This window comes from Triturus cristatus, chromosome 6 (genome assembly GCF_964204655.1).
Source record: "Triturus cristatus chromosome 6, aTriCri1.1, whole genome shotgun sequence".
Taxonomy (NCBI): Eukaryota; Metazoa; Chordata; class Amphibia; order Caudata; family Salamandridae; genus Triturus; species Triturus cristatus.
In genome coordinates this window covers 1,216,100,689-1,216,114,666 of record NC_140589.1, presented here as the reverse complement: position 1 = coordinate 1,216,114,666, position 13,978 = coordinate 1,216,100,689, and the positions used below count along the sequence as shown (strand labels likewise).

The 13,978-nt window shown below is 45.2% G+C and overlaps 1 protein-coding gene across 3 annotated transcripts in view; it reads left to right on the top strand.

Moving 5' to 3' along the window:
* DDO (D-aspartate oxidase) overlaps positions 1–5,667 on the top strand; it is a 201,408-nt gene extending 195,741 nt beyond the window's left edge. For all 3 annotated transcript variants that reach the window (XM_085612123.1, XM_085612125.1, XM_085612124.1), the window contains one exon: positions 4,258–5,667. In XM_085612123.1, the coding sequence (XP_085468249.1) occupies positions 4,258–4,825 (568 nt within the window). In that variant the 3' untranslated portion in view covers positions 4,826–5,667. The remainder of the gene's footprint in view (positions 1–4,257) is intronic.
* Positions 5,668–13,978: the final 8,311 nt, after the last annotated feature.

Here is a 13,978-nt window from a genome sequence, read left to right as displayed (position 1 = left end):
AAGATTGGTGCAGGATACGCTGTTGGATTAGTCTAAATCTTGTTTTAATAGTAATCTCCCTGAAGGCACCCATGGCTCATTCACCATCTTCAAAGTCTTCCACCTCAGCTTCCCATTTAGTCTTTAGCTTTTTCAGGATGTCTGGGGCGTTATTAATCATTTTTTTGTAAATTAGCAGGATGGCCCCTTTATGTAGCAGTTCTGTCAATTTATTCAGTAGTAAATAGTTGGGAACAAGTGCTTACAGTCGGGTAATGCCAAGTGTCTGTCGGATTTTATCTGGGATTTTTACATGCCCACACTGACAATTAACACACAAACTCTTATCTATGTTTTGAAGAGGTTCTCCTTTGGCTGACATAAAATACCATCCACATTCTGCACTGCATAGATTGCACCAGTGCTGGGGAAAGTTTCTATTGACATTTCCAGATTACATTGTTTTGACGAGTGGAATTTTGCACGACATTTGCACCATGTGACAAGTGTGAAAATGGCATTTCCCCCAACTGACCACCAAAAAGGTAGTATTTTGCATGGTACTGATGTTGGTGCGAAACCAGTGAAACTTACGTAAATATGTACTAGGATGATTTTGTGTGAAATTGTGGTGACACCGGTGCACCAATTGGTAGCTTTCAACATGACAGAGCACTTTCACAATTATTGTGTTATTGACCGGATAGAAAACTACATTAATCGATTTAGCAGTAGACTTGAAGTGAGTTGGTTTGTCGACAGAGGAGCTGTCAATTAATCAGGCCACCAATCTCGAATTACACTAATAAAGCTTCCTTTAAACTATTTCAATACTTATGCTCCAGTTTTCAACGCACATTATAAAGTGGAAAAGCAACAGGGACTCCCAACATGATTCCTTATGGCAGCAATAGGCAGGCAGAAACTGTATTCAAAATTGTAACGTGTATTGCAATGGGGCACTTTCCCTTTATTAGTGCGTAGCCAGGAAGTGCCTACTTACAGTAGGCGTTGCTGTAGTGCGCAAGTTCTGAGTGCTCTCCAAGGTTAAGTTCTCCATACCCACACTAAGTAAAGTAGACTCCAGGGCTTATGCCCAATGACAACCAAAACAAAGAGACTCCATTTTGTCTTTGGGAATCAGAGACTTTTCCTAAGGGATCTTGCTGATACTAACCCACACGGGTGTCATGAAGTTGGTCAATAGGCCACTACACTTTGGGCAGTCACGCTTCCATGATCTTGGAACCCCCTTAATGTTCCATATACAGGCAATGTCCTGTGATCTTGCACAATTGGGAACGACTAAGCAGCATGTTCTCTATACCCCTAACCCTTTCGCTAGATGGCTGATCACATCGGAATAACTGTTCTGCAGGTGCTAGCTAGGTGCTGTAGCATTAGCCCCCACCCTGTACATCTTAGTGCTCTTGACCTTAAATTGAGTGATATTTAGTTTCCATTTGAACGGCCTTAAGACTTAGGCAAAGCTTACAAGGCCGGATGTTGTCATCCCTTGGACCTCCGAAGGTCATATCTGCATATCCATCGTGGGTCGGTGACTATATTTAAACGACTCAAGGTTACATCATGGCAAACCCTTATTCACTCTTGTTAGAAATGGGGGTCTCTAGTTGGCAGAGGTAGGTACCTTTGACCAAGTAGGGGCCCTTGCTTCTAGTCAGGGAAAGGGAGATACACTCCTGAATAACCCCTGCTCTCCCCCTAGATAGCCTGGCACGAACAGGCAGGCTTATCTCAGAGGCAGTGTGTAAAGCATTTGTGAACACCTACAGTAATACAGTGAAAACACTGCAATAGACACCACACCAGTTTAGAAAAATAAGTAATCTTTACCTAGACTTAACACAAGACCAAACGACAAAAATCCACAATAATGTAGTCAAAAATAAAACTTTAAAATGGTCGAAATAGCTTAGTTCAATGTAGATGGTAAATGCAACACTTTACTCTCAGAGTACCTTGGATGCGTAACGCAATACAGACAAAAGGGTTGCAGGGAAGGTGATGCATCGGTTCCTTACACTCAAGAACGGTGTTGTGTCGGTTCCTTGCTTCGGGGGAGGTGATGCGTTGGTTCCTTCCTGCAGGGGAGGTGATGCGTCGGGTTCTTTACCGCATGGGGAGGTGATGCATCGGTTTCTTACTGGGCTCTGGTTACAATGCGACAAGATGGCACCTCGATGTGATGCGAGTATCCGGTGCGATGCAACAAAATTGCGGCTTTGATGCGATGCGACAACGTGGATGTGATGCGTGCAGACCCGACGGCCGTGAGGCGAACTAGGTAGACTCTTGAGCCGCGACAGGCCCTGCGACATGCTTCTCCGGTAAAGTACCAACAACCTCTGCGGCGGCGACACGCTTCTCCGGTGATGCGACAGCAACTGCTGCGGCAGCAACACACTTCTTCGTTGCATCACATTTCCAGCTCCCAGCAACACGCAGTCTTCAGAGGGCCCAAAACAACAACAGGCACCTCACTGCAGGTAGAATTCCCAGCAAGGAAATTCAGGGGGAGCTGGTGGTGAAGTCACTGTATATGAATCACAAATGCAAGTCCAAATCCCAACACGGACCACCAATGTTAGAAATGGGGGTCTCTAGTTGGCAGAGGTCGGTACCTTTGACCAAGTAGGGGCCCTTGCTTCTAGTCAGGGAAAGGAGGATACACTCCTGAATAACCCCTGCTCACCCCCTTGGTAGCTTGGCACGAGCAGGCAGGCTTATCTCAGAGGCAGTGTGTAAGGCATTTGTGAACACATACAGTAATACAGTGAAAACACTACAAATGGACACCACACCAGTTTAGAAAAATAAGTAATCTTTATCTAGACTTAACACAAGACTAAACGACAAAAATCCACAATTCTGTAATCAAAAATAAGACTTTAAAATGGTAGAAATAGCTTAGTTCAATGTAGATGGTAAATGCGACACTTTACTCTCAGAGTACCTTGGTGGCGTAACGCAATACGGACAAAAGGGTCACAGGGAAGGTGATGCGTTGGTTCCTTACACGCAAGAACGGTGATGCATTGGTTCCTTGCTTCGGGGGAGGTGATGTGTCAGTTTCTTACTGCAGCGCAGGGGAGGTGATGCGTCGGTTCCTTACTGGAGAGGAGGTGATGCGTCGGGTTCTTTACCACGTGGGGAGGTGATGCGTCATTTTCTTACTGCTCGCCGGTTACGATGCGACAAGATGGCGCCTCAATGCGATGCGACGATCCAGTGCGATGCAACAAAATGCCGTCTTTGATGCGATGCAACAACGTGGATGCGATAACCGCATCAATCTCTGGTAATTTCAGGAAATGTCTCCAGCAGGATTCTGCCTCCCGAGCATGGGTGTGGAATGCACCATCAATAATAGAGTTTTTGTGTGTTAGGTGCCTCTGCAGGTTGCATTTCAAGCTTCTCTGAATCTCTGATGAGGCTCACAACAGGATCTACTGGCTATATTGAGAATCATGGAAACATCATGGACTTGTGCATATTTCCCCTGGAAAGTAGGGAAGAATGGACTTACGGTGGAATCAGACCCAGAATTGACTCCCCTATTAATACCTCACTTCTGCATGAATTCCAAGGGTTCATCTTGAAATCCCTGTTAATACTGCACCCCTTGGAGTTAACAGGACACCTGATATTGTTTACTCCAGGGGTACAGAATTAACATGGCACATGGTATTAATGATGTCTTTACCAGGCATTTATAAGTCACAGCATCTGGAGTGGGGAATACCAGGTGAAAGTGGTATAACCACACCATTTCCCGCATGCTACTCCCTAATCCTGGCCGATTTTCCAGACATTTTTCCACATGCTTTATTCTTGTGGATACTGCCCAGAATTGCTGCTGAAACAGAACTACAAGTGGACCAGGAAATGGGATTACAGGGGGACTTGGAATTGGCTCCTAAGCAGTCTGGGTTCTTTCTAGAGGGGAAAACAGTGGCCAGTAATGGTATTACCTTAGAAGCCATTTATACTGCTTCTTGTGGCCATATCAGAGCCTTAATCGATCAAACAAGGAATCGTGGTGATTTAAATCCATGTAAATGCAATACATTCAATGAGATGAAATGTGTCTGGCATCATTAATTTTGCCGCCCAGCCTCAGATTTTGTCTACCTGGCTGTTTTTTACTGTGAATGGGCCATTTTCTAACATTGCGCCAATTAATGTGCCTGTTACTTAATGACTAGATCATTGATGACTTCCGTGTTTTACAGTTTTTCCCCTTTTTTATTTTAGGTTGAAAAGAAATGGAGGTCAAGTGTGTGCAGGAAAAGTAGAAGACGTGTGGGAACTTCATGGCCAGTATGACATTGTTGTCAACTGTGCAGGTCTTGGCTCCAGGGAGCTCTTTGGGGACCAGCAGATATACCCGGTTCAAGGACAGGTGCTTAAGGTAAAAGCTCCATGGCTGACTCACTTTGTCCGTGATGGCTCTGGATCCACATACATCTACCCAGGGATGAATAGCGTAACCCTAGGTGGGACAAGAGTGCCAAACGAGTGGAGCTTAAAACCAGATGCCGGTGTCAGCAAGGAGATATTTAAGAGGTGCTCCGCTCTTGTGCCCTCACTTGAGGGAGTCCAAGATTCTAGGGAGAGGGTGGGACTAAGGCCCACCAGACCCGCAGTGAGATTGGAGAAAGAGGTGTTGCTGCGGGGTGGTCAGCGACTGCATGTGATCCACAATTATGGCCATGGCGGGGGTGGATATTCTGTGCACAGAGGAACCGCCAAAGAGGCAACACACCTGGTGGAAGAGACTGTCACTTTATTGAGAAGCACCATGATTAAATCTAAGTTATAAGAGCTTGTAATTGGGTACTACCAATCTAATAAATAAAAAAGCCCAAACCCCAGAACATCACGCTGCCACATCTTGCGCATGACTGAACAACAGTGGGTAGCCATATTTGTATCTGTTTCATGACTCCAAGGATAACCCAACAGCTGCATTGAACATGTTTTATCACACAAAGGTGTGGGAACTGTGGAGAACCTGATCGCCATCACTACTACAAGACACATTTAGCGGCATTCGATGCAAACAAACATTGATCTCAAAGAAAACAAATCCAACTTGGAAACCAGCGAGAGATTTTGCAAATTCTTTCTGCAAAGCAGTATGTATTTAAGGGTGGAAGATGCGATTGTTGTGTGTGACAGGTTGCTAGTCTTTAGAAATGTTTGAGATGAACCCATTTCCTGGACTTACGGTCCTTGAGAAGGATGAGGTGGCGTAAATATTGTAATAAATACGGTCACGGTACAGTCAGTTAAGTTAGTGGCTTGAGTCTGCATGATCACCCGAGCCACCTAAATTATTTTGAGGCAGATGATAGAAGCTCAATCATGGAATAGTCCAACAATTAAATGTTTAACTTTCTTGAGAATTAACAATCTTTAGTAAGTATTCTTTTGTATTAATAAAGAGCTGTTTTAAATGATAGGCTATAGGTGTTGAAATAGATTGAATTCTTCCAGTCATATAACAGAAAGCACCATCAGGTATGTATGGTCTGTGTGCCTAAAGCTGTTATAGCTGAAGCTCGTCAAAAAGCAATCTGGCATAGATGCATGTTCATTTTTGCTGAAATCGTCCATCAGTATATGAAATTATTCCAAAATAAATTCACATATGCTAAAATAGAGTACTTCCATACAGAAGTGGTTTGAAATGAGCATTTCTAGCATTAATTTGTACAAAAAAGTGTTTTACAAAATATTCTAATTTGTATCTAGAAAATCTTAAGTAGTTGAAATGGGATTCCGTTTTCTCCAAGTTGACATGTACATTGATTTTGTGCCTCATTTAGAGTTTGGCAGATGGGATAACTCCTCATCTATGTTCCTTGACCATATCAAGTTACATAATGTGAAGTTAAGTATAGTAAACCTATAGCTACCAACCTACCTATATATACTTTTCCACCAATATTTCAGGTCCCGATACTTAGACCTCAATATTTTGATCCTAAGATATTTTGTTGTCAATATTCTGGTGGAATACTCAATCATTGCATTGCAGCCAAGGGAGCTTGGCACTTCACAGTGCGGTCTTTGGTTGGGTGACTTCCCAGGTACTAACCAGATTGAAGGGCCAATGTCTAAATAGTTTCTTTGTGGATATGACTACATAGATATGCATGTCCTGACTGCACTCTGGTGTCTGCCGGGGTTCTTATGCATGACATTTTTCGGTTGAACTTTGATGTGAGACAAAATGGTTTGCAGCTCTGACTTTGTCTCTGCTGCTTGCATACACATCCTCAAGTGATGTTGGAAAACAACTGAGCCAGCTACATTTGGACACCATTGAAGCAGAGGTGAGATCAATGCACCGTTACTCCTACTGTAACTCTGGCAATTGCCACGCTGTGACATGCTTATGGAATAGTGCCCATTGTGATGTACACCCAGTGGTCCACCCCCATCACTTCCAACTATAAGCAATGCATATTTACTTTGTGATGATATTAAGGCCTTCATCAGTGGCCAGGATATGCATCTATATCCATGGATTTTATTATATCCACTCACAACATGTATTTTGTCTGAGCTAAATTCAGTTATTGTCCTTGCCTCATGTCATATTCTGCATCACATCATTGACTATTTTATCTACTTCCCTCTAACATAGGAAATTGGCATGTCAGCAAGTTCTCTTCTTTCCCCTATGCAGGAATGCCACATGGCAGGGGCTAGCACTGCACAAGTCAAATGTGGCAACCACCATGTTGCCACGGGAAGTAAGTATACAGAGAGCAATTAAATGAGATAATGTTCTTGCTAGGACCATAGATGCAAGCGTTGGGTGAGTATTGGTTACAGGTGTGAGATTTGCAGATGGATGCATGTGGTGGATGCTGGCAAAGAATCCAATGGGGTGAGAGTAATTTCTAGGTCACTGCGACTCAGGGAGAGGATGGGAATGGGTATAACACCAACGTCGCTCTACTCATCTGTCCCAGGTTTCTTGCCTAAGGGAAAAGAATGTAAAATTGGAGGATCAATGCAGAGCAGGACAAAGATGAGAATATAGAAACTGGCAGTAGGCAGGCACATAGGAACAGAGCAGTGGGTGGTGCCAGAAGAGAATTGACTGTGCTGTTGCAGATACTTTGATGTCTGTCTTTTTTGGTGGCAATGTGCCCAACATGATCGATAAGAGCAGTGTTTAACTGATCTCTGCCTACTACTGATGGAGGCAACATAAAATGTTAGACAATGATGAACATTATAAAATTGTTACGGTGGTAGCAAAGCATTGTGAATGTCTGGCCTTAGTAAAAAATATGTGAGATGCTATGTATCACCAGCATCTTGTGCACATGGTATAGAGGCAAGTAAGCTTCTGTCTGTTCATCAGAGGTACATCCCCAGAATAGTGATAGTGAGGGAACACATACTGTCTTGTCTGTATGTGGGGGTTTGTGCTGTCCTCCTTTGCCATGGTTGTGTGTTTAATGGTAGTAGTCATGAGACTCCAGAGGGGTTTCACTACCTTGGATGTATGACGTTACATCGCCTTTACCACGCATGCATTACAATGCAGATGCCATTACAACGCAAACCTTTACAACGCATGTTATTTCAAAGAATTTGCCTTTAGCCTGCATGCCTTTTCAACAAATGTCATTGTAAAAGCATGTATGTTAAAGGCATGTGCGTGGTAACGGTTTCTGGGACCCCTACCCTAAACCCTAATCCCAGTCCCTGGTGTGCTCCACCCCTGGCCAACAACCCTTCTAAAAAAATACCCTTTCCATAAACCCTAAAACCCTATCTCTGTGTGACCCCCTCTGTCCCCAGCCCTTTTCATGCCCTAAATCCAAAAACCTTACACCTATGCGTACCCCTGGCCCCCAGCCCTTCTGCCTTAAACCCTAAAACCATACCCCTGAGCAACCACTCTGTCGCCCACCTCTTACTCTACCCTAGATCCCTACCCCTTTGCTCCCCATTCCTCAGCCCTTCACCCTACCCTAAACCCTAAAACACTACCCCTGTGCCCCCCATCCCCCAGCCTTCTTTAACCCAACCCCCTAAAATAGTAGCTCCCAGCCCCAAGCCCAATACCCCTTAATTCTCTCCTCATGCAGGCAGCTCATCTGAGTTGCGGTGCACATCGTTGTGAGGAAGCGGAAGAGTCTCTCCGTTTCCTCTAACACTGGGGATGGCCTACCAATGCTGATGTTTCCACAATCATATGCATAGTAAAAAAATGTGTAGTAAAGGCATGCGCTGTAACGCATGCATTGTAATGGCATGCATGGAAACAGCTGCGTTGTAATGGCTGTTTCCCTCTACCTCTCTGTGCTCAAGTAGGCTATCTTAGAGGCTGCAGTGTGTGTGTGTGTGTCTGTGTCAGTGTATCATCCACTGTTTGGCTATGGTCCCCGGACACTGTTGGATGACTGCCCCATGTCAGAACAGTCGTGGCATTGAATGTAGCAGCTTTGACATTCCAGAATGGTCATAATTTGTTATTCCATGTAGCAGAGTATGAGGCAAACATGATCCAGATCCCTTGCGTTCAGTAGGTGAACTTGGCTCAGAGAAATTACCTTATGGAGGCACTTGAATATTTGCTTGAACGCGCCACTGCCACTCTTGAGGGTGTATTGTGCCCTGTTGTGCCTGTTTTTTCCTTGTGGGTTGGACTGTGATAGGGTGCCATAAAACATGTCTTCAAGGGTTAATCAATGACACAAGTAGGGAGATTTACAGTCATGAGTGGTTGGTATAGGGGTAGAGATGCTGTGTTGTATGTAGCTATGTGCATAACAAACTTTGTAGACTAGAGACAAGACTAGGAAAACCTATAACTCCTAGAGACTGTTCCGGATTACAAAATAGGCAAAGTAGGCACCGACCTATGGGCCCCACTTCTTTTAAGGTCCCCACGACTACAGATCAAAATAATATTGATTTGATCTTGAAAGAAAATTACAATCAAGCTTTCTTGAATCGTTTCAAAAGATAGAAAAAAATTAATTAACTCAAACAAACAAAAACTTTACATTAAAGACTTCATAGAGAAAATACTGTATTAATGTAATGTACCCATTAACAACTTAAAGTACATACACCAGTGATATCAGATTCACATAACAGTTTGTCTCTTAAAAGCTCCACTTTTTTCAGTTTGTAAAAAAATCTGGTGCAAACTATGGGGCAGATTTACAAGCCCCTTGCACTGCCAGTGCTTCACTTTTTTTGATGCATCGGCAGCGCATTTTTCTTCCCCATATTTACAAGGACAGAAAAAGCCACCATGCAGCCCCTTTACACGCTGCATGTAACAGCTATGGAACCAGACAGATTTCCAGATTTACAAGAAATCGTAAATCTGGAAATGCGTCTGAATGCTACGCCTCCCCAGGGGAGGTGTAGGGAGGTGCAACAAGGAGAAATGCATTAATTTCTCCTTGGTTTCTTGCCTCTTTTTGTGCATGGTGCATTCTGCAGCACACATAGAACAAGGAAATGACCTCTAGTGATTGTTTATGTACAGGAAGGTGTCCCTTCCTGTACATAAACAATCCTTTAAATCAATGACATTTTACAATTTTGCAAGTTCTATGTGTGCTAATGCAGGACACATAGAAGTTGTAAAACGCCATTTCTAATTGTTTATGTGCAGGAAGGGAACCCTTCCTGCACATAAACAATCATCCCCGTGACGTAGGCATCCTTGCACCATGGTCCAAGGGTGCCTGTGTCGGTGCATGGCAGCAGTTTGTGCGCCAGCGCAGGGGGAAACACAGAGATGCGACATATTGTTGTAAATATGTTGCATGCCTGTGCTTCAAAACTAATGCAGCGCAGCAAAATGAGTTGCTGCACCGCGCTGCGTTAGTTTATTGTGAATCTGCCCCCTTTGTACGTGTAATGTACAGTAGTGATGGTCATCCCCATCTAGCGGCCGACGTGCACACTACTTAGTTCAATGTTATCCCACTAGAGCGTGCGCACGAATCAGCTCCCATCAAAGAAGCTGTCCAAAGATTTAGAGAGAATTATCCTGAGGTTATCGAGTTGGAGTATGCAGATGAAATGGTTAATTTCAAGTATTTTATATCACAGTTAGAATATTCTGATGAAACAGTGCCAGCATCGCAATCGTACAAACTCATTATTGAAAATATGGTGCTATCAACATTCCCAAATGTTATGACAGCGTTAATAATTTATAGGTGTCCCATTATCATAAACGCCACTGGTGAACGAACCTTTTCGAAGTTAAAATGACTTAAAAATTGTCACTGATCTTCAATGACAAAAGAACGACTGAACTCACTTGCCATTATGGCCACTGAATACGACGTCTTGCAAAAGATAAACATCCAAGATATCCTGAAAGATTTCACCACAAACAAATTGAGGAAAGTGAATATTCAAAGTTTTGTTGGTTTATTAAAACTAAATACAAGTATTTTTTGTTTAATAACATTAATTTATTGTTAATGTTTAGTTTTGTGTAATAAAATTGGTTTACTAAAATTGTTGGTTGTAAATTCTAAAACTTATTTGAAGATAATTTGCATGGGGGAGCGAAATTTTGACTGTCTAGACGTTCCACAGGGTTAAATCAGGCACTGCCTAGAGAACTAGGTATAATAATATATTAAAGAAAAATCTAGTACTGTTCTCAGTCAAATGCTTTAACGTTATTTCAAATAAAGTGGCAATGGAAGAAAAGTACTCCAACACAGATTATCAACTAAGAAGTGTAGGTTCTTTAAGAAATGCATATCATTTATTTTATGTATACGATTGTCTGTTTGAACCATAGATGCCAACACACTTCAGCTACAGTACTGCTCAAAATGCGATCCTTATGAATATACGAACATTTGATGGTGTCTTAACACCATCAAAGGACGACAATCAACTGGACACCACCCACAGTCATTTGTATGATGCATTCACCAGGACTGGCGCATTTTGCTTGAGAGAATTCATACGATTGCACTATTGGGTGGAAACTTATAATAGACATATATGGACAGGAAATTAGGGGATCCTGTAAGTTAGCCCAAAGTGTTAAAAAAGCTATCAAGTGTAGGAAAGTAGTATCTGCTTCATGTGGTTACCCCCACTTTTTGCTGATGTCACACTGTTTTTGGCCTAGTCTGACTGGGATCCCACTATCCAGGACCCCAGTCTATCTGCTATCTCCCTTAAATTACTATGCATGTACACTCCAGATTGGATTTTGGAGTACCCTTATCAGTCCCTAGTATATGGTACACCATGTACCCAGGGCACAGGTACCCCAGAGTCTTCCCATGGGCTGAAGCATGTATTATAACACCCCTGAGAGGCCATTCAAATTGACGTAACAAGCCTGCTACAGCAGAATGTGTAAGTTGGTGCTTGCACCACTTACTTAAGATATAGGTTCACTAACTATATCTATCTAAATCAGTACACTTAAATACCTATCAGTCACCCCTATGGCAGGCCTTAGCAATCCTGAAGGCAGGGTGCTGGGTTTTACGTGAGAGGGTGCCCCTGCATGAGCAGAGCCCCTCTACAGCCTTCGGAGACCATTCTCCGGGGTTGTCTGTGATGCAGCCAGACATATATGTTTAAGTGCATTATAACCTCGCGGTAAATGCTAACTTTAAAACGGCTGCTTAGAAACATGTTGTGTTTGGTGTCAAACACCTTGGAATCATACCTCCCCACCAGTAACTGGCGGGGGAGGTATGATTCCACCTTTCTAAAGGAACATATGTGGGTCACTGGTCTAACGGGGACCAGCTTTCTTGGCCTGGGCAGCACAAAATGGACCCTGCCAGCCACAGACATGATTCTGCTCTCCTGCTGCTGAGCCACGCTCGAGCAGAGGAAGGCATGACAATAAGCATCCTGTCACAGGGAGGTGTGACCACCTCCCAGACAGGGTTTAGTGTATTATGGCTGGGTGGGTGCACTCAGAGTGCCAGAAAGTCTGCACTGGGGACACATTTGGTGTCCCTGTGAATGGTCCAGCTCAAACCAGTTCTGGGAGCCATTTGCTCCTGCTCTGGTGCACAACTGGACAAAGGACATGGGTGTGCCCCTCTGTCCTGCCCCTCCCCTAGGAGGGTCCACAGAATCTTTCCAACCCATTTCCATGGGTATAAAGTGGGTAACCTGGCTACAGGACTTTAGATTTTACCTGGACAAGATTCTGCAAAGATGAAATTAAGGGCCATAATCACAAGGATCTATCACTGAGTCAACAGCACTTTATCGCAGCCAAAATCGCCCCAATCACAAGCTGGTGTTAACAGCCCACAGCACCAGTTTACCCGCGATAGCAGCCGCAAAAAACATTGCCGCGGATGACCCCCGCAACTATCCCTAATGAGATGCAGAGTAGGCGTTCCCATGCCAAAAGCCGCAACACCACTCCACAACATTCACAACGAAGAGCCAGAACACGAAACAGGTGATAAGGCGCGTTAGCACCAGGAAAATAACACCTGCTCCGACCTGGTGCTAAGTCGGACCACAGCCTGGACCACAAAAGGGAGACCAGCCCAGAGCCACACCTGAAGAACAACAGATACACCTGGGCAACTGAACATGCAGCCCGGAGGTCTGAAAGGGAAACAACACCTGCCGCAACCACCCCCAGGACCCCCCTCCACGGCCCCCCCAACCAAAGACATGCCACATCAGCTACACCCAACACGGACAAAATCAACCGCACGATGTTGCAGAATCACAACTGGTGACATGCATGTGTCGTCACACAAATGAGCATCACACAATCATTTCCGAAGCAACAAATCAAACTTTATTAAAACGAACACTGAAATGAAATGAAGACACATTGCGGCTCCCCCGGGCCAATCTGTAGGTTGCAGCCTGCAAGACAAAAATCATAATGAGAAGGTGTGTCCTGCACACATCAAAGGACAGAGAGAGAGCAAAGGGGAGAGAGAGGGAGAGAGAGAGAGAGAGAGAGAAGAGAGGGGGAGAGAGAGAGAAGAGAAGAGAGGGGGAGAGAGAGAGAGAGAGAGAGAAGAAGAGAGGGGGAGAGAGAGAGAGAAGAAGAGAGGGAGAGAGAGAGAGAGAGAGAGAGCGCCACCCCTGCGCACCCAGGCCACACTGCTCACCTGCTGCCACCGGTGTGTCTCCAACCACTTGCCGGCATGTAGTGCAGTTCATTAGGTCACACATCTGAGACAGACCCGTCATCTGAAACAGAGTCCAGATATATGATTGGCATAGTACACAGAATTGCATAAGACAACATCGCCTGCCCGCCCATGCACACCCAGACAGAGGAAGCCCAGCCCCTCCCGCCGCCCATCTCAGCATGCCCGCCCATGCACACCCAGGCCTCACTACTCACCATCCGCCACCGGCGTGCAGACAGGAGGTCCCACCATGTGCCGCTGCAAGCCACAAGCACTGGGCACGCGGACATGGCACACTCCACACCATGCCGCCCCGCTCCGCAGGCCACCAGGTCCCACGTTTGGTGCTGGGTCTTGATTACTCCATGGCAGAGGACATACCAGTGCACCCGGCCTCATCACAGGCTGCACACCCACTCAGCCCAATAGGTGCCACCAACTCTGTGATCCCGGAAGCGACGCCACGTGGCGGTAGGCCCTCGCTTCCCACTGGCCATGGCCTACACTGTGGTCCAGCAGGGCACACAAAACCTGAGCTGTCCGGACTGCTGAGACGGGGCATCATCACAGGCTGCACACCCGCTCAGCAGCTCAAGGTGCACCTAACTCAGTGCACCCAAAGTCATCGTCTCGTGGCGGGGAGCCTGTGTCGGCCGCAATGCTCCAGGTGCCACTAACCCTGTGCAACCCCAGTCAGTGCCACGTGGTGGCAGGCCGTGTTGGCCGCAAGGCCTCGGGTGCCACTAACCCTGTGCAACCCCAGTCAGCGCCACGCGGTGGCAGGCCCGTGACGGCCGCAAGGCCTCGGGTGCCACTAA